Source organism: Neoarius graeffei, chromosome 20 (genome assembly GCF_027579695.1).
Source record: "Neoarius graeffei isolate fNeoGra1 chromosome 20, fNeoGra1.pri, whole genome shotgun sequence".
Classification (NCBI taxonomy): Eukaryota; Metazoa; Chordata; class Actinopteri; order Siluriformes; family Ariidae; genus Neoarius; species Neoarius graeffei.
Window position 1 is genome coordinate 55566858 of NC_083588.1, and position 21586 is coordinate 55588443.

A 21586-nucleotide genomic window follows, 5' to 3' on the forward strand; every position below is an offset into this window, starting at 1 on the left:
AAAAAAATAGGGTAGGTAGGTCTTTTTATTTTATTTTTTTTTATCTCACAAAATACCAGGTAGGTAGTTTTTTTTTTTTTTTTTTTTAAATAAATTTTAGGTGTGGCATTATTTGTCACCTTTGTTGCCTCTACTTTTGCGTCCTCGTGTACTTTTAGTATTTTTGTTTTGATAGCTAACATTTTTTGAAACTCCGGCTTCCGTTTACATTCAAATGTCAGTGCCCGCAAGCCAAAATTGCTGAGCAGGCTTTCCAACGTGACTTCCATCGTGATATCGATACCGCCGTTAGCCTGGGCGCTGTGTGTATACTGTTTGCATGACTCGTCCAGCGGAGGATGATAATGTTCGTAGAGTTCTTTTACAGTTGAAGACTTATAAAATGAACTTATTGTCTTACAATCTTCTGTGTGGTCGCAACCGATCACGGTAATCGAGAACACTTCGTTGGCCGCCATGATGCCTAGCGTTGTGTACAACACAAACCGGAGTTTCCCGGAAAGAGGTCATGACGTCAGATTGAGGCCGTGAGAAATCAATGAGTGTTTCTTGTCCGATATATGCGTTTTAGAATTAGTCACTTGTCAGATCGACAATATTATGCAAATCGTAATGCAGATATATATATATTTTTTTTCAAAAATTATTGTTGGTCGGCGAAAATACATTTTTTTTTTAAACATCTAACAAAAAAGTCTAGGGTCGGGGCATTTTTTTAAACGGTTGGTCGGGTAACCGGAAACAAACAATAATTTTTTTCTTGGCCTAAACAGTACATGTGGCTCACAAAGGGGGGCGTGTCTTATTCGTGATTAGCTAGTTGTTTTGTGTGGGGCGTTTATGGGATTTTTCATTTCTTCCAGAAGTAAACGTATCCTAAGTGCACATGATGGTCAACTGTTCCGCACCCAGGTTTGCAATCTGTTATAGGAGACTGTTTTGAGTTGTGATTCTGGTGGTGTTAGAAAAATAAATTCAAATTTTATGCAAATTAGCTGTACCATGGTAATGTGACGGTTGTATTTTTCCAGGCTTTTCTTTTTAGTTTTTTTTTTTTTTTTTTTTTCCCCCCGCTGGGTTTTGATGCACTTCGTTCTAGATGGGTCTCGGATCAGAGCGAAAAAAATAAATGATTAAACCAATTTATAGCCACAAACTTCAGCTACAGTAATCTAGCACGTGTCACTGTTGCTGAATAAAAGACTCGGCGTGTAATTTTTCCTCTCTATAGCTAACTGAGAATTATTAAAGTATGAATGCACAGTTGAATAGTTAGTGTCGAATATTAACTGCAGTTACACACTAGGGATGGCGAAAACTAAAAAAAAAATCTTGACCGACCACCGAGCCTCATTAGCCGGTTAAAGTCGGTTAACCTATGAGTTTAAACAGGGATGCAAACGGCGCGCCTTTTTGCGGATGCCGCCTTTTTCACGGCTGAATCGTGCAAAGATCCGATTTTTTTTTTTTTAGGGGGGCCGTTGGAGTGTCTGAATAATTTCATCAGAGTAAATTCTGTATACTCAAAGGAAAGCAATCGGATCTGCACGATTCAGCTGTGAAAAAGTCGGCATCTGCGCCTTTAGTTTGTGTGGAGAGATGTGATCTGCAGTAACATGCATTGTTGGCTACAGACCGAAACATACTTTCAGAATGCACTGGCCAAGGCAGGACTAAACTCGATATGCCTTCTAATAATAATTAATTAAATAAATAAATAAACAGAATAGTAATTTGTAAGCTAAAAAGCCTGCGTCTACACTTTTTTCTTTCGCCGATTGGCAGCTGTGTTCAACTGGGGCGGGACATGACTGAATGGGTGTTTCTGATTTGTTAGCTGTCTTTAACTGGGGCGGGAGGGCGGGACATGACTGAATAGGTGTTTCTGATTTGTCAGCTGTCGTCCTTACACCGCATGGCATGCCCCAAGCGTTTACAACACAGAATTCCAGGTTCTCCGCTCCAAAATCAGCAGCTTCAAAACGATTGATTTTTTTTTTTTAACCGACAACCAAAAAAAATTAACCGGTTGACGTTGATTCGGTCAACCACCGGTCAAACGGTCATCGGTTAACATCCCTATTACACACAGGGCAGGTCGAATCCTTGTACATATCTTTTTATATGCTGTTGCTGTGTCGAGGCTTGGGATTAGTCACAGAGGTTCTGTTTTTGTTTTTACGTCAAAAATTTACTTAAAAAAATAATAAAATAAAAAAAATTCCAGAGCCTTGTGTACACCTGGTATAAAACGAGGATTAGGATTTCTAAGATTCTTCCATTTTTGCTCTTTTAGGATGAGAGCAGTGGCCCTCTTGTGAAGACCCCATCGTTTCAGCGTCACTCCGCTCTGTCCAAGCGCCTCCACCATGAGCCTCATCCAGGACAAGCTAGGAAGCGAGTTCCTGCGGCCGGGCGGGGGCATGGAGGCCGGCTTCAGTCCGGGCATGCTGATGTTCAGCCACCTGCCGCCCGTCACCAGCTTCACCCGCCTGACCGGACAGAGCATCATGGCCGAGCTGCAACCACACGAGCTCGTCCTGAAAAAGGAGCGCCACTCGCCCGAGTGCGACGTCTCCGGAGGAGGAGGATTGGTGTCGGGGGTGGGGATGATGCCAGGGACGGGCGACTACATGCCTGCTATGGGCATTAAGCAGGAGAAGGTGTCTGAGCTGGACTACAGGCAGCCCATGTATCCAAGCGACGGTGGACGTGGTGGCACTGAGATGCTGGAGATGACCCTCAGCAACCATCAGAACCTGCTGGTACACGACCTCAGCATGGGGAACGTGAGTGTACACCAACAAGCATCATGAATCATAGAGAGCTAACTGATTGTCGTACAGTGCTTTATTTATAGTGACTTTTTAGAAGGAAAGGGGAGAGATTACAACGAGCTGAAGCTGTCCGCGATTAGCTGCGTAAAACTGATCAGGGCACAAACATCAGTCGAGTGTTAACACCGTGTCCGCTATTAGCCAGAGTGCTAAAAGCGAATCTCTGTTATATCGAAGACGTCTTTGTTCGATGCTATTTTCAGTCTTCTGGATCTAGAAATATCAGCAGGCGGCTCCATTTGGCGTCGCACAGTTTTTTCCAAGCGTGTTTTGGGGTCCAAGGATAAAGTGCTGAAACTCTTCCTCTTGTTTTAGGAAAGACGAAAAAAAAGTAAGTTAGAAAGACGTGAAATCAGGTGAGTAGACGGGCCTTTCAAGTACATAATTTGGGCTGCACGCTGTATTTCTAGATTTGGGCTTTTTCTGTCGTGATACAGGGTAACTTGGGCTTTTCTGCACGCGCAAAGTGCTGTTTTCCCAGTGCTTTGTGTTTAAACCTGCTACAAAGTTATGAATAAATAAAGAAATCTATGAATGTTATTTTTACCCTTTATTGCAAAATGTCTACAGTGTTAATCCCTCTTGATGTATATGACAAAAATGATTAGAAAACAGTTAGTTAGTATGTATAAGATGTGTTGGGGCCTGAGGGGAGCCTGGGAATGAAAAAGCAAGTTCTGCATTGTTACCATCAAAGAGACAAACCTGTAGCAGACCTGCGACACGAAAGGTTTTTCAGTCCCATCACAAGAATTGGCAGCGCAATTCACAGCATGTAGTCGGGTAAAAGATCTTAGTTTAAATGGAAGGCCAGTGTCTAAGACTGTCATCAACAAGAGGACCAAGCTCCAAGGCACTCTTTCCACCCACAGCTTTAAAGGAACAGTCCACAGTACTTCCATAATGAAATATGCTCTTATCTGAATTGAGACGAGCTGCTCCGTACCTCTCCGAGCTTTGCACGACCTCCCAGTCAGTCAGACGCGCTGTCACTCCTGTTAGCAATGTAGCTAGGCTCAGTATGGCCAACGGTATTTTTTGGGGCTGTAGTTAGATGCGACCAAACTCTTCCGCGTTTTTCCTGTTTACATAGGTTTATATGAGCAGTGATATGAAACAAGTTCAGTTACGCAAATTGAAACGTAGCGATTTTCTATGCTATGGAAAGTGCGCACTATAATGACAGGCGTACTAACACCTTCTGCGCGCTTCGGCAGCGCATTGATATCTGAGCTCCGTATCAATGCGCTGCCGAAGCGCGCAGAAGGTGTTAGTACGCCTGCCATTATAGTGCGGACTTTCCATAGCATAGAAAATCGCTACGTTTCAATTTGTGTAACTGAACTTGTTTCATATCACTGGTCATATAAACCTATGTAAACAGGAAAAATGCGGAAGAGTTTGGTCGCATCTAACTACAGCCCCAAAAAATACCATTGACCATGCTGAGCCTAGCTACATTGCTAACAGGAGTGACAGCGCGTCTGACTGCGTCTGACTGACTGGGAGGTCGCGCAAAGCTCGGAGAGGTACGGAGCAGCTCGTCTCAATTCAGATAAGAGCATATTTCATTATGGAAATACGGTGGACTGTTCCTTTAAGGCCAATTTATGCTGACAACGCAGTCCTCACAGATAGCGTCACAGATGGTGTCTGCGTAGCCCCCCCCCCCCCCCCCCCTTCGCAGACGCTCTGCGCGCACCTCCCAAAAATTGTGACCACCGCAGAAGCCTCGCAGACAGCGTCGCAGACGAGGGCTCTGATTGGTCCACTCTACATCCGCTGTACACGCACTTCCGCTTCCCTACTTTCCCGGTTTTTGTTTTCACGACCGCCATTTTTAAAAACACGAGCAAAGATGGAGCAGCACGAAGAGCGGTTGATCGAGGAAGTGAGGAAGTACGTACATCTATACGACTCCAGTTCTAGTCATTATAAGTAACCGGAGGATAAACACTCCACTAACCACACCCACCAACTACTCCTAGCGATTTCGCGACTTCACGCCCCCTTGCGTTGTGGCGGTGAATAACATCGCGCACGCCTATTACTCCCCGCTCAACGATAAATTACAACTGTCTGCGAAAAGCTATCTGCGAAAGCCTTGTTGCAAGAGCAAGTAGAGGCCCTTACACAACTGTTGCCCCTTTTCCACCAAAGCAGTTCCAGGGCTGGTTCGGGGCCAGTGCTTAGTTTGGAACCGGGTTTTCTGTTTCCACTGACAAAGAACTGGCTCTGGGGCCAGAAAAACCGGTTCCAGGCTAGCACCAACTCTCTGCTGGGCCAGAGGAAAGAACTGCTTACGTCAGCGGGGGGGGGCGGAGTTGTTAAGACCAACAACAATAACAAGACCGCGAAAGATCGCCATTTTTAAGCGACGAGAAGCAGCAGCTGTACAAACGCGAAGTCATTTATTATTGTTGTTGCTGCTGCTGCTTCTTCCGTGTTGTTTTTGCTTCGATATTCGCGCCAAGGTTTATGTAAACATAGCGACGTAACTGACGTATACAGCGACGTAATGACGTGGCTTCCCTTAGCGCCGCGAGCTATGGAAAAGCAAGCTGGTTCTCAGCTGGCTCGCAAGTTGAACGAGTTGTGAACCAGCACCAGCCCCGAACCAGCCCTGGAACTGATTTGGTGGAAAAGGGGTAAGTGTGGATTTAAGATGCAAGCTGGATCTTAAATGCACGCTGTTGTCCTGAATAGCTCTTTTTTATTCAGTCTTTTACCTGATTTAAATCATATGACACTCGGTATCAGAGAGATATTGCATTTGAGGTCCGATAACGTAGGATATAGGGCTGTTTTTAAATGATACAGGAATTATTAGAAGAATTTAGCACAATAAGGAAGTAAACATTTTCTGGTTCACACTCCAGTCCAGAAGGTGGCGGTAATGCACCTAAAAGCTGTTTGCTAACCGCCATAAAACAATATAAAAGAAGACGAAAGCAGCTTTACCTAATGTGGAAATCCTGCTCTGGTCATTGGTACACGAGTCTCGCTCCTCCACGAAATCATGGCGTGCTGATCACCATTGATGGAGAACTTGTGCTCTGTGCGAAGCTGACGGCGAGTTCGACGAACCCGGAGCAACATGGGAATGGTGCGGATTTTGCCTCAATTCCGAGAAAAACGTGCTAATTCTCGCTAATTTCAGTGTTTTTAAAGAAGAAAGTCAAGACATCGGGTTTTATGCAGCCAAGTGTATTTAATCAACTTTTTATTTTACTTTTGGGCGCTTGACCTTAATTTGGGCGCCTATGACGTTATCCGTCACAGGTTTCATGTAACTGAAAGGCCTGGTAGATGGCGCTCTGTCCTGTTAGTCAGGTAAGAAATGGGCCTGATTAGCCTGAAGGTGGCGCTGTAGCACAGCACTGTATGTTTTATCTTGCGTTTAAGAACCCTGGTGCGATCTTTAAACGATGCTGAGTTTGGACCCTTAAGCTCCGCCTGCTTATTCGCACGAGTTGAAATTATCACGTACTTTCACGATGTCATCCTCGTGTGTTTGCGGGCTCTTAATTATTCGATGGCGTCTGAACCCCAGTAATTATCGTAAACATGTTGATAAACATGCCAGTCAATGTTAATGGGGCGGAGCCTAATTTACTCAAACGGTTGTAACTAGTGATTGATTGCATGGATTCATATGAACCTCGAGAAGCAGATACAACAAACAGGATGATTATCTGTAGAGTTGTGGGCGTGGTCATACATAGGGGTGGAGCTAATTGGGTCTCAGGATAAGGCTGGAATTTGGTATACTGCTTCTGGGTGGTGAACTGGAAATGGATTTTTGGTGACCTGACTAGTTTCCAAAAAAAAAAAAAAATGGCAGCCATCGACCAATCAGTTTTCAGGAGGGATGTCAGAGGGTTAATTCATGAGCAAGATCAATGTAATTCTCCTATTTTATTATTAAACTTTGGTCAAATATCTGACACATTTTGCATTTTGTGCAATTTTTTTTTTTACCTTGCGCAATACCAGAAAAATTCAGTTGAAATCGAGCCATGTGAGGCGAATTGGTCCGCCTCTGAAAAAACTCGGCATTTGGATTTCCCGGCAAACATCGATTTTCGTGACGTCGCGTGCGGGACGCCTCTCTCTGAATCCTACGTCAGCGCTGGTTTGTTTATGAGAAAACGACCTGGTGGTTTTCTGCAAATTTCTTCAACGTTATCGCGTAATTATTAAAATGGTTAACAGATGTATCGTAGGAGGGTGTAGCAACACCAATCTTGATGGGATTAGTACTCATCGTTTCCCAAAAGACCAGACAATGAGAGAGAAATGGGAGCGCTTGGTCTACACAGGCTGTGCACTGAAACCGTGCAAAGCTCTTGCAGCCTGCTGGCGCTTCCGCAGGTGACGTCACGAATCTGGCTCCAGACTCCCTTGGGATTTTTCCAGACGTGTTTTTATTTTTTTTTCTGCTGTAGACAGATGGCCTTGTGCAATATTACCCTTCTGGATGAGTGTGTAAAGGGACATACTTTCATGTAAAAAAAGAAACCACGAAATTGGTCCAGAATATCTCATCTCATTATCTCTAGCCGCTTTATCCTTCTACAGGGTCGCAGGGAAGCTGGAGCCTATCCCAGCTGACTACGGGCGAAAGGCGGGGTACACCCTGGACAAGTCGCCAGGTCATCACAGGGCTGACACATAGACACAGACAACCATTCACACTCACATTCACACCTACGGTCAATTTAGAGTCACCAGTTAACCTAACCTGCATGTCTTTGGACTGTGGGGGAAACCGGAGCACCCGGAGGAAACCCACGCGGACACGGGGAGAACATGCAAACTCCGCACAGAAAGGCCCTCGCCGGCCATGGGGCTCGAACCCAGACCTTCTTGCTGTGAGGCGACAGCGCTAACCACTACACCACCGTGCCGCCTGGTCCAGAATATGCTCTTTAATATGTAAAGTAAGATGTACAGTGAAATTAGCGAAAGCCTGGGAGAGGGTGGGTTGAGTATTTCTGAATCTGCTTGGACCCCATAGATCGTTTTTTTTTTTAATGATTTCTCATTTCATTCCTTATTTGCTTTAGTGTGTAAGTTGTATTTTGTCCCTAAGTCTAAAGGCACCTTGTTAGCGAGTGTTTAAATAACTAATGTATGTGACCTATATTACACAAATTCAGCACCACAGCCAATTAGCGCATTCTAACAGTAAAGGAAGAAAATTTATAAAAGGATATTATAATATCTTAAGCATCATTTATCACATAACCACAGCTTCTGTCAGAGGACCAAGTCCAGATTTATCGTCTGATTTCCAGAATTTGTGACGCGCGTCTTGCATAAATGCTTGCTGACGTCTCAGCCGCTTCCCCTAAAGCTGGGCATACACTGTGCAATTTTTTTTTTTCAATCGCGGTATTCAGCTGCTGCTCACACTGTACGAGTGAATCGCAGGGGTAAACAGCACGCAGCTTACGATTCCTGTTCTCACACTATACGATCCGATGCTCGGATGCGATCTGACTGCTCACAATGTACTTCCATACACGACTCGTCGGATTCTTGTATCCAGAACTGCAATGTGAAAAAGAAGAGGAGGAGACCGGAAGTCTCCGTTTTCTCTTCCATATCTGTGTTCGCACATGTGTAGTGTGACAGGTTGAGGTAAATCAGCTTGTGACACTGCTTCAACAATGCGATAGCCTCACGATGGGCGACCAGGATTTCAAACAGGTTTGATTTTCATCCGATCGATCGGGAGGAGGTCGTGAGGTGTTAATCACTTGTCGTTAACCCATGTATACTACACGATCCGAGACGCACGATTGAGCCAAAACTCGGCCCGATCTCCAAAATAGTCGCACGAGTGAAAATCGTGTCAAAATCGGGCCAAAAATCGCAGTGTCAGCGGTCTCAAAAGTAGCCGGTCACCGGCGGCAAATCGCCGTCTGTGGCTTGTTATGCCGCCGGCTATTGTCAGTCGAGTCACAAAATTTAATATTAAATATTTCTGACGGCAAAAAAAGTTATGAACGTAAATTACATCCACTATGTCATGTATGTCCGTTGCCGTCTCAACTTTGTTTATATCCTCAACATAAGTGCAGTCATTACTGCCCCTTGTGCCATATGTAAGCCGTACTCTGATTGGCTTAGAGTGTTCCATGGACTGTGAATGGTTCATACCATCATGTGACTCACAAATGGCGACGAAGAGAGTTGCAAGCGGCTCCACGCTGGATGCGTGGCTAAAAAGGTCTACAGGGAAAGGTAAGTATGTTTTGAACGCAAATTTATTCCGTCATTGTGTTGATATAGAAAAATAAATACGTCTTAGTCCACTGTTTCTCAGCCTTGCTTAAGACATTATAATCGCAGATCGTAAAGTTGACTCTGCGTTTGACAGCTGCTCGAAAAAACAAACTGCGTGCGTAACAACGCTAATCAAGCTTAAGCTAGACGACCCGCCTCAAATACCCGTCCCGGGTAAATGTTATCCCAATTTTAGATGACCTGTTCCAAACCATCCCGCACCATGAAAAATTCGTACTTGCATCTCTCTCTCTCTCTCTCTCTCTCTCTCTCTCTCTCTCTCTCTCTATATATATATATATATATATATATATATATATATATATATATATATATATATATATATATAAGGGCTGTAACGATATGCGTATCGAAATTGCGATACGCAGAGCCACGATCCGTATCGCGATACAAGAAGGCAGAATCGCGGTACACCCTTTCAAACTTCTCCTCAGTCCAAAAACAGAGGCGCTTCCAAACTTCAATTTATGAATACTTTACTTTTTATTTAAATTACATTTTAAACTTACTTAAATTACCTTTATTTTTTTATATCTATTAAGTCGTTTTTTCGCCGACCTGCGACAGTCTTCTGCGAGTCACGCAACGTCCACACTCGCCACTGGCAGAGCATTCATTCTGGTTGCGACGCGGGGAGCGAATCTGTAAACAAGCAGCTCATTGGCTGGCTAGGTGTGCCACAAGCCAATCACAATCACGTGACCGGAAAGGTATGCAATGTTGCCAGATTGGGCAGGTTTAGGTGCTTTTTGGCTGGTTTTGAACATATTTTGGGGTGGAAAACGTTAGCAATATCTGGCAACACTGAAGGCATGTCTGCTTGGGCGGAAGCCTTCTGCGGCAGTTACATTTTGACACGCGAGCAATGTTTCACCATAAAAATTCCGTAATTTCCATCTGTTTTCCGCGATCATAGAAAATCATTGGCCCTGTGAGAGTGAGAGAGCCACCCCCCAAAAAAAAATCTTAACGGATTTACACGATTTGGAAAAATGACTTTTTCAGAACCGAAAAAAACAGAGCTTCCGGCTCAACAGTATTATTTTGAGAAATAAAACAATCTTTGGATATACATTTGTTCATTTTTGCATACATATTACTCATTCTCTGCAGTGGTCTGAATTATTTGTTATTAAATAGTTAATGTAAGTAAATGTTAATAAGTCAAATTTACTACTTTAAAAAAACATTTAAAAAAAAATCGTGGGCGTATCGAATCGTGTGTCAAAAATCGCGATACGAATCGAATCGTGGGTCAAAAATGGCGATATGAATCGAATCGTGAGTTGGGTGTATCGTTACAGCCCTTTTTATATATATATATATATATATATATATATATATATATATATATATATATTAGTGCTGTCAAGCGATTAAAATATTTAATCGCGAATAATGTCGCGACTGTCATGGTTAACTCGCGATTAATCGCAATTTAATCGCACATTTTTGTCACATGAAAAACCATTGTGATTCTCTTATCAGCATAAAAACGTGAATGGGCTTGCTTTGTATTGCAAAGCATAACACGTCTTGACGCAGCCACTGCAACGTGAAACCTAAACCGAACACCGGGGCTAGCAAAAGAACCATGAGTGAAGTGATCTACTGCTTGAGTTAGTCTACAACTCTAATCAGAGAGACAGGTTACACAGTGACGGTAGGCTTGACATGCTTGATTATAATATAAAGTACACTATTATATTAACTTTAAGTTGTTCGTTGATAAATATTGCATTGAATCTGATCTTTACTGTTTCAGCTCACTTAACACATTTTGTACTTTTACACTTTCTGCCTGTTGATGCGTCGCGCTGTCCAATCAGAGGCGGCCAAATTTGCATATTACAGGAAGGATTTCTGGGACAACATTGAGTTTACAGTTCAGAGGGATCTGGCTTCTTTAGACGCTGTCTTCTTAAAACTGAATAAATATTTAAAAAGAGCCAAATGAGCCAGTCTTTTGAACGGCTCTTTTCAAAGAACGGATCACAAAGATGCGGAGCCATAAATCCCATCTCTACTAGCGCGCCCTGCCCGCGCTGGTTCTTTGGGAGGAGGACAGAGGACTCTGGCTGTGGGGGGCATTACAGTCTAGCTGCTATCGTTTGTCTCTGTTGCAAGTTCCTGGCAGTTTCAAAAGCTTATGAAAAACCTACATCATGTCACAGACCGTTAATCTCGCGATAAAAAAATTATCGCCGTTAAAATTGAGTCAAGTTAACGCGTTAATAACGCGACATTTTTGACAGCACTTTTTATTTATATATATATATATATATATATATATATATATATATATATATATATATATATATATATATATATATAAAATAATAAAGTATATTAGTTCATCTGTATTCAAGATTTCACCATATTCTTCAATAGTATTAGAGAATCTGGAGAAACTTGTCACCTTAGCTTAGTCAAAGTGCACATTGTGGAAATTGCGATATTAGAAAAGAAGAGTCAATTTCTCACTTTGACAACGCAACGGCGTGTCGTTTATTGAAACACTCGAAGAAAAAAAAAACAAAAGATGGCGCTCTCCATCAGATAAACAAACCGAGTTGCCATCCTTAAAGGGGCCGCGTCGCTAATACTCTAACCAGGTAACACGTTAAACATGTCGTGCGGAACGCACATCAGATCAGAGGAAAAAGGTATGGTGAATTATGTCCATAATAGCTGTCCACTACAACATCAGACTTAAAATTATTATATCATCCATATGTGGATTTCAATCGGACTACTTTTTATGTGTTTGTTTGCAAATATTTCTGAAATTTGATAAAATGACTGAGGTATGGTTTCATATTTCAAGTTTCCAAATGGTATTGATTACCCTTTATTTTCACTGTTAAAAGTTACCAGAGGCCACCATTTCTCAGTGCATTTCATAAAATTTTCCGTGCTCAAAGGGGGGCGCACCCCCCTTTGAAACCCCGCCTGCCACTGGCAGACATTTTACCATTTTGCACCCTGCTGTAAATTATTTGTACCCTGCTATTCTCCCAAACGTTGAAGCCCGTGCAGTGTATGCCCAGCATTAGACGTGTGTGATGATGGAGTTGCGCTGCTGCTCCAGGGAGACATGATTATCTGTGATCATTACAGAAGTGTTCAGTTCCCCTCGTCCTTCACTGAGAGAGTAAACTGTCCTCATGTGGGCAGAATTAACAGGAACACGCCATTAAATCTACGCCTTGAGTTATTAAAGAGGATTTTAACCATCGCTGTTTTTCGTTATTGTCCATCTGCATTGGAAAGGAAAAAGAAATCAGGAAGTGATTTGTGTTTCTGGACTGAAACCTGAATTAACCGTCGCGATGAGTTTTAGTGTAGTGGTCAGAAGGTGTTGATTAATTTTCTCGAGCAGCAGCTCTGATTGTAGTGCAGCTGCAAATTACAGGTTTATATTAATGCACTCTTTCTAATGCCTTATTGTTTCCATGGTAACGGATCATTCACTGGGACTCCCATGAAGCAGGGTCCTTTGAGGGTTTTTTTTTTCTCCTTCTCTCTCTCTTGAAATTTTGTTTTACTTTCACACTTGCACTCTTTTCCTTCTTTTGCTCGTTCTTATGCTGTTTTTCTTTCCTGTGGTCTTTCATGCCATTTTTTTTTGCCCTTTTCCTACGCTGCTTTTTTGCATTTCATTTTTTATTCAGTGTTTTGCGCTTTTATTTGCTGTTTTTTCTTTTATTCATTCTTTTGTTTCTTTTGCTTTCTTTCCTTCCTTTTGCTGTTTTTCTTTTGATTCGCTTTCAAACTTGCATTCTTTTGCTCTTTAATCATTCTTTGTTTGTTTATTCTGCCCTTTCCTTGGCACGTTTTCTTTGTTTGTTTTTTCTTTTGCTTTCTTTCTTTCACTCCTTTCTTTGGCTCCTTGTTTTGACCTTTTTTCTTTTGCTGTTTTTTGTACTTTTTTTCAGTCTTTGTTCTGTCTCTCTTGCTCTTCCTTCCTTTTCCTGTTTTTTTTCTTTGACTTTTTGATGCTCTTTCAAACTTGCATTCTTTTTTCCTTCTTTTACCCTTTGCTCTTTTTCTTTTGTTGTTTACTTATTCTGCTTTTTCCTTTGTGCTTGTTTTTGCTTTTTTCTTTTACTCCTTTCTTTAGCTCCTTGTTTTGACGTTTGCTGTTTTTCTTTTTTCCCTTTTTAATCACTTTCTTTCAGTCTTTTGCTCTTTCTTTCTTGTGCTTATTTTCACTCTGATCTTTTTGCTTTTGATCTTTCAAACTTGCATTCTTTTTTTTTTTTCCTTATTCTGCTCATTTCATACTTTTATGCTGGTTTTAATTTTCTTTCGTTTACCCCTTTTTGTTTTTTCTTTTGCTCACTCTTTCTTTTCTTTCAGCTTTTTGTTGACTCCGGTGTCTAAATTTTCCACTGTGGGGAAAGTCTCCAGGATGGAGGATGTTACTTTTTTTTTTTTTTTTTAATTTTTTTTGCCGTTTCTCTGTAACATGAAAAGTCTCTAAGTTTGTGGAGGCGAAATAAAGGCTGCGGACAGAACGACTGTTTAAAGCTGGAGTGATGAGTTACTGAAGTGATAAGTGAAGTTATTCGCTTCACGACTGTTCCACAACATGACCCTCCTATCACAATACCCCGTCGCTGATTACTTTCCCATAACAGCATGGCCCAGAGTGTATTCTTCTTCATTCCTTACGCTTCCCTGTAAGGGCTTGATCCTGCAGGCAGTAGTTAATGTTTCTAACTCTAGTAGAATCTCTGTCGGTTAAAGCGTGATCGTTTCTGTGCAGTCGGTTGGCGTGTTGTGATTTCACAGAGCTCCAGCTCTCACATAGAGAAAAAGGAAGAGATGATTTTAGCCTGGCATTAACTCCACAGCTCAGCGCCTAACAGAGCAATAAATCCAGAGTGAGGATCTGGAGCTGTTAAATATAAACCTCTTTCTCTGGGAACAGTGATGTCACCCAGCTTCCGTTAGCATCAATGAGGAGGTTTGGCCAAACCGGCAGCGACGTGTAGAGGCATGCGCGTACACACACGGAGGCACGCACACACACGGAGAGTAAAGCTCTTGGCAAGCTCATGACAAAGCAAATTGGTCGATTACGCACTCAGCTCTGAGAGACTCGGGTCGTCTGCAGACGGCGGCGAGTGTGAGGCGTCTTTCAGCATCTGCGTCTTTGTGCTGTAGCCGCTGGCAGCTGACTAATTTCACCTTCACAAAACAAATAAAAAAGCCAGACGTTTGTGCAGCACAGTCATGGTTCAGTCTGCCGTGGACACTTTCTTTCTTTATTAAATCCCACTAATCCAAAAGTCTCATCTGGTTTTGGTTCAGGTGTGTGTGTGTGTGTGTTCTGGAGGTCTGGTTATTTTTCCACACGGTGCTCAGGCTGCTCTGTGTTTAATTTAATCCAGAAGACTTCTGAGATTTTCCTCCAACTTCCTTTAAGTCTACACTCTTTCACTTCTTTGTCTTTCACTCTCATACTTCTGTCCTTTTATTTGGCCTTTTCTCTTTTTCCTTTCTCTTTCCATGTCTATTATTCATTCTTTTTTTTTGCTTGTTTTTACTCTTTCTTTTGCCCTTTGTTTTTTACTTTTTGTCTTGCTCTTTTTATCTCTTAATCTTTCACTCTTGTGTCCCTTTTACATGTTTTTTGCTCTTCCCTTCTCTTTCTCTTTCACTCGTCCCTGCTTTTTCTCATCGTTTATTTTTGCTTTTTTTTTTTTCCTCTTAAAGCTAGACTGCCTTTCAGATTTTTCAAGTGCAGGTCATAAAAAGAATTTTCCCCAACACTGTTTTTGTTTAGTGGACCGAAAGCTACTGAACTCAAATCAGACTTCGAGTTTTGTTAGTTTTTTTTTTTTTTTTTTTAAATGGAGCAGTTAATGAATTTAGAGCCACATGGCCCTAAATTCTCCGCTATTTTGTCCTGCTTCACCATGACCCAATTCAAGATACTACGTCATGCATGACGTGGTGGGCTTTCACCGTTCATGCAAGGCATTGTGGGATACAAATTTGAAACAGGAGAGAAAAATGGAGGACGTGAGCGTGCGAATGAAACGTGAAAGACCGACTACAGTAACGGAAAGAAAGCGAGAAAAGACGTTATGTTATATACGAAGGAAAGGAAACGCAGGACTAAACTAATAAATATCGGCGCTCAGCGAGCACCTCGGTGTGATCAGCTGTTCGTTTAGCGACAGAATGATGGAACTGTCAGTGCACGCTCAAAGGTAAACCTGTAGATGGCAGTAATGCAACGTTGTGGATGCCAGCTGCTGAAAAACCCAAAAGAAGAAGGTAAACCCGCGCACACGGACTTCCTCTGCCTGACTGCGTGAAGCGAGCGATTTCATGCACATTATTTTTGCTTTAATCCCTTTAAATTAAATAACTTCCCAGCCACAGAAAGGCCTGATATTTTGTGAGATATTACATGCATCACAATGACCACATTTCAGACGGAACTAAATTTCACCGATTTCATGAAATCGAAAGGCCGTCTGGCTTTAATCTTTCTCTCCTTTGTTTTTCTTTGCTTTCTTTTCTAATTTTTTTTTTCTTTCACTCATTTGTCACTCTTTGCTCTCTTCACCATTTTCTTTGGGGTTTTTTTTGTCCTGTCTTTCGTGCTTTCTTTTGCTCTCTTGCTCATTTTGTTCATTCTTTTTCATTTTTGGTCCCACTCTCTTTTATTCTCACACTCATTATTTCTTCACTATTCTGCTTTTTCTCTGTTTTCTCCCTCCTTTTTTTTTTTACTCATAGTGTTCTTTCTTTCTCTCTTTGCTCTGTATTTTATGTATCCCCCCCCCCGGCTCCCCTTCATGTGTGTGTGTGTGTTTGGCCCGAGGCGTGGGTTAAGCCTGTGAGTGAGAGTATATTGGAGATCGGTGGTGTGAAAGGCAGGCTGAGACGAGCATCATTAAGTTCCGCGTCTCTTTGTTATTCAGGGCTGGAGACAGAAACCTGCTCCGTCTGCTCGCAGCTGCCGAATAATCCGAGTGCTCTTCTCCATACATGGTGGCCAGGCTGAGGGAAGTCGCATGTGTTCTCAGGGGAAAGATTCAGGGGCTGTAAATAAAAGTTTATTACCCTGCCTTCTGCCTCACACACACTTGCTCGTTAGGTTCTCGGCTAATCATTATGTGCTGCGATAAACAGAAGTGCAGTCTTACTGCATGCAAGTCGGTGTGTTTTAACAAACTGCTCCACAGCCGCCGCGTCTTCACACGTTGTATCGAGGTAAACAACGTCTTTTTTTTTTTTTTTTCTTTTCCTCCATCATGATGTATGTTAATCTTTTTCTTTCTGCTCCCCTCCTCTCTTTTGTTGTCCTGCAGCTGTCGGGGAGGCTGGGAAAGGACTCCTCAGGGAGGAAAGGTCGAAGGTCAAATGGTGACGGACAGGAGGGCAAGACGCGTCGGAAACGAGGAGAATCAAAGGTTCATGTGCAGCAGAGCTGCCGCTGCATTTCACTCTTCACTGTCTGTTTTTTTTTTTTCCTTAATATTTAGAAATTCAAAGGGAAGCAAATCATTTTGAAAGCTGAAGATCGTCCTAAAGATTAAAATCATTCTCTGCTTTTAATTTTAGATTTATTTTTCCAGATCCAGTCCAGATCACCACTCCGCTTTCTATTTGATGCGTGTTATACAAACCTTTGAGAATATTTTAATCTGTTAAACAGATTGTATGAATAAGGCTAAGAATATTTTAGTGTCTCATCTCGACTGTTATCTCCTCTCACACGCACCACACACACACACGCACGCATCTGTCAGTCCACCTGTCTCACTGACCACACAAAACTTAATTTGCATTTCTTCTCCGTATTGATTGCAGTTAAATTTTCACATCAGATTAATATTTAATTAATAAAAATATGAGAAAAAGCTAAAAGAAATTGCACAATTCTACTTTTTCTGACATTAAAAACCCTGCATATCAGCCAGGATCCATACCCATCTGGTATCTCCCCCCCCCCCCCCCCCCCCCCCCCCCTTTTAAAAATTTCTACTAAGCTTTAAAATAGTTTTCTTTAACATGAAACGCTTAAAACAAAGTTTTCATTGTCAATACAAATCACTATAAGTTTTAATATTTTTATCCACATTATATTTATTCTGTTCATTTATATTTATGCACAGCTTTCATACGAGTGTTAGCTTTTGAAACCCTGTGCCTAATGAAGTTTGTTTTATTATTATCATTAATATTATCATCACAGGAAACGTTATATAGCTATAAACACAATTTACATGAAATGATACAGAAATAATTTCCCTTATAAATATAATCCAAATCAGTCCTAACAAACATTAGTCTCTTTGTGTGAACATTTACAGTCATCCCCCCCCCAAAAAAAAAAGCTTTTCAAATCTATTTTCAGGCTTTTACTTTTTGTTGCGGGATCAGATCAGTCGCTTTTCAGTAATGGATGATTTGCAACCACGTGATCTAAATGTGCTACGTCATGAGCGTTCACCATGATGGTGGATAAACAAAGCAACTAGGACGGCAGCCGCTGAAAGTGTGTCTCTAAACAATGCTGAATTTTCTCAGTATTACCACGATTTGAACGCTCAAGCGAAGATTTGATACAAAGAGAAGATAGATGTGTGTGGTTTTGACCCATATTATTTAAAAAAGTCAGACTTTTCTGAACATAAGATGCTTCTACTGACCATCGAGTACCCAGATATCGCGTTCTACTGTATCTGGTTTGGCTGCCGAAGAATCAAGTCCAACCTTGTACGAAACGTAGGCCATGTTCTGAATGGGTGCCCAGTGTGGATTGTTTCTATCGTATAATTTTGCTGGCGCTCCTAGAAGCGAAATGGTAATACACGTGTTAAAATTATAACAACGACCGACTGAACCATGACAAGAAAGAATGCTCATTTTATAGCAAAATTCTAGCAACACGGAATAAAATTCTTCCATGAGCTTATTGAGAGAGCTTTTGAATCTCACCAGAGATAAAATGATCACTGCAAACACGAGCTGTTTTGGTTTTAGCCTCTGTTAGATCAGCCCTGCCGATGTTGTTCAGCCGTGCTCGTCTCCTCTCTGTACTAAGCCTCAGAGTTTCCTCGCCCTGTTTCCGAATCACGAACGGAATTCTAAAAAATCGGAACGTGCCACAGTCACGAGTACTGTGACCACAACCATATACATCACAAAGATATGGCATCGCTAAAAGAACGCTTAAAGCAGTGGAAAAACAAAGAGTTGCGCACGCGTGAAATGTCGCTTGACCCCTGCATTTGTATACCCACCAACATGGCCAACATCCGGGTTTCTGTTTTGCTTTGACGTCACTAGAGTATTGGTGGAAACTGACACATCCAGTGTTTCCCACAGACCAGGTAGCAATTTGTGGTGCTCCACTGTGCCGATGAGGGAATCGTGCGCGGTGGTGTCATGGCAGTCGGTCACTGGGGTGTATGCAAAGTGTTTACAGCGGGCGGTGTTCAAAAACACAGTATTTTTCTTCAGAGTCACCTGCTGGGACTATTTTAAAGCTACAAGAAGTGTTTGAGATTATTCAGTTCAATCTAAATTCTTTTAAGTTCTTTAAGAGAAGACAGCTAAAAAAATTTTTACCAGAACCCTGCCTGGTTTCATTCCTCGACCCAACTTTACATTACAGGGCAGGCCATTAGTTTGCTGGGCTTGATGTTGGTGGAAAATCTGTCTTTTAAATTTATGGAAATTACTCACCAAAATTGAAGTTAAAGTTTAGTTTTTACCTTAGTTTTTTGCCTTTTTGGTGGCGATCTTTCAATCATTCTTTAGTTGACATTCAAGGAATAAATTGCGAAAAAACAAGCTGGAGGTTTTTATTTTAAATATTGAACTCAACACTTACCTCAACCAATACTAAAATGAAATAAATAGTATAATGTAACAACAAAATAATAATAAAATAAAATATCATAATTAGATGTAAGAAACCACTTAAGGTAACACCAAGGCAACTAACAATAATGAAAAAGTATTACCCTAATTGGTGCAAAGCCTGCATGCCCTATCAGAACATTTAATTCTGCGTGGCTTCCTGAAAAAAAACTCAAGTGCCCTATCGTAAAGCCTAGGTCACAACCGGATGTACGATTTTTGGCATTTCCCAAATTGCTGCGTTTTTTTTTTTTTTTTTTTTTTTTTGTTCGTGGAGAAAGACGCACGTTGGCCGTAAGTTTGTCTTGCAACCTGAAAAAAAACGTAAGCGCCCGTAGAGTTTGTTTGACATGACAAAGAACCTCTGCGGCCAGTCTACGGCTCGAAAATCAGCACGTCACGCGCGCACCCTCCGTGCGTTTCACGCGTGCCCTCCGTGCGTTTCTTGCGTTTTTTGCACGTAGACCGGCCGTAGGAGCACGTACGGCCGGTTGTGACCGAGGCTTAAGGGAAGTCATTGGGTTCGGGACCATTTATGGAGATTCGTAAGCACCCTTGGAGCCTATTCCTAAGGTCTGTTTTAATCTATGGATAAAAATGTACATTTTCTTCATCAAAGCACTAAAAATTTCCATTACATCAAAAAAATATACAAAGGAATATTGAATTTCTATGTGCTTACCCTATTCATAGCTGAGAAATCCCGCTCGCAATTCAGAAAAAAACTTCAAAACTCCTCTGGGTTAAAGCAGCAAACATTGAGAGTCAATGAAATTATAATAGTCAAATAAATACGAAGTTATTATTAGCCTATGGGCATCCTACAGTAGCCTCTCTCAACTACCGCATTGTTTCTTAAAATATTCAGATTTTATGCTTCAGATAGCATCAACTAGGCATCCCCGCGAGTATAACATTTTATTTAGGCTAGTGGGAAATCCTTATTTATTGTGAATGTCAAGCCATTATTAATAACTTGCATGAATGCTTAAGCGGGATAAACGGGATAATGCAATAAGGCCGGTTCCTCGCGTCAGGCTGGTACTGTATGCATCAAAATTGGTTTATAGCCTGACTCAGGGATGTCCGTTTCATGTAAGCCAAAAAGGCTATGATAAAGCTCATCACGAGCACGACGTAGGCTACCTTTTAAAATAAGGGGTCGGAAGGCGACTCGGGAAGGCTGCGTTATTTTTAATTAGCCTAACAGGCCTACTTGCAGTCCGGTGTCACGGTCTGAATTTACCAGGTAAATTTAAACTGTAGCAGCTATGGTCTAACCTTACCACAGTATAAATTTACCAGCCTAATATGAGATTTATGTTCATGTTCATAGTTGAATTATTTACACTTTATCTTGATGAATATTGATTTGTTTAAGTAAGGCTCCTCATGATTATAATAATTTAGTTATTCTTTCAAATTTTACCAACTTGGTATAATTAGACTGCTGTCATTGGGCCTAGTCAGAATTTACCAGCCCAGTATGATAGGAGATTTATGATCATACTTGATCCACAAATAAATTATTTTCACTTTATCTTGATGAATATTGATTTGTTTGAGTGAGACTCATCATGATAGTTATTCTGTCAAATTTACCAACCTGGTATAATTAGTAGGGATGTTAACCGATGACCGTTTGACCGGTGGTTGACCGAATCAACGTCAACCGGTTAATTTTTTTTTTTGGTTGTCGGTGAAAAAAAAAAAAATCAATCGTTTTGAAGCTGCCGATTTTGGAGCGGAGAACCTGGAATTCCGTGTTGTAAATGCTTGGGGCATGCCATGCGGTGTAAGGACGACAGCTGACAAATCAGAAACACCCATTCAGTCATGTCCCGCCCCAGTTGAACACAGCTGCCACTCGGCAAAAGCAAAAAGTGTAGACACAGGCTTTTTAGCTTACAAATTACTATTCTGTTTTTTTTTTTTTTTAATTATTATTAGAAGGCACATGGAGTTTAGTCCTGCCTTGGCCAGTGCATTCTGAAAGTATGTTTCGGTCTGTAGCCAACAATGCATGTTATTGCAGATCATATCTCTCCACACAAACTAAAGGCGCAGATGCTGACTTTTTCACGGCTTTTTCATGGACTGTAACGGCATTTGCTTATGTAGTAATTTTAATACAGAATTTACTCTGATGAAATTATTCAGACACTCCAACGCCCCCCTAAAAAAAAAAAATCGGATCTGCACGAGCCGTGAAAAAGGCGCGCCGTTTGCATCCCTGTTTAAACTCGTAGGTTAACCGGCTAATGAGGCTCGGTGGTCGGTCAAGATTTTTTTTAGTTTTCGCCATCCCTAATAATTAGACTCCTGTCATTGGACCTAGTCAGAATTGGGTCATCTTTCTTTTGAAAATGGCGAATCGCTGGTCTCGTGCCTCTTTGGACTGTGTTTTTTGCTGATCTTCATTTTGTGACTGGGAAATGATTGTTTCCTCATCCATATTCAACAGCTTGTCTACTGATAATCAAATCTCACAATTGTAGTCACAATTCGCGTTCTGTTAGTCCACAAATGCGTTGAAATGC

At 41.5% G+C, this 21586-nt stretch overlaps 1 protein-coding gene across 1 annotated transcript in view; it reads left to right on the top strand.

Moving 5' to 3' along the window:
- Positions 1 to 21586, top strand: part of znf281a (zinc finger protein 281a) — an 80570-nt gene that overhangs the window by 31458 nt on the left and 27526 nt on the right. Inside the window, exons 2-3 of the mRNA XM_060902044.1 lie at positions 2297 to 2789; positions 16487 to 16588. Coding sequence (XP_060758027.1) covers positions 2370 to 2789; positions 16487 to 16588 — 522 coding nt within the window. The 5' untranslated portion in view covers positions 2297 to 2369. The remainder of the gene's footprint in view (positions 1 to 2296; positions 2790 to 16486; positions 16589 to 21586) is intronic.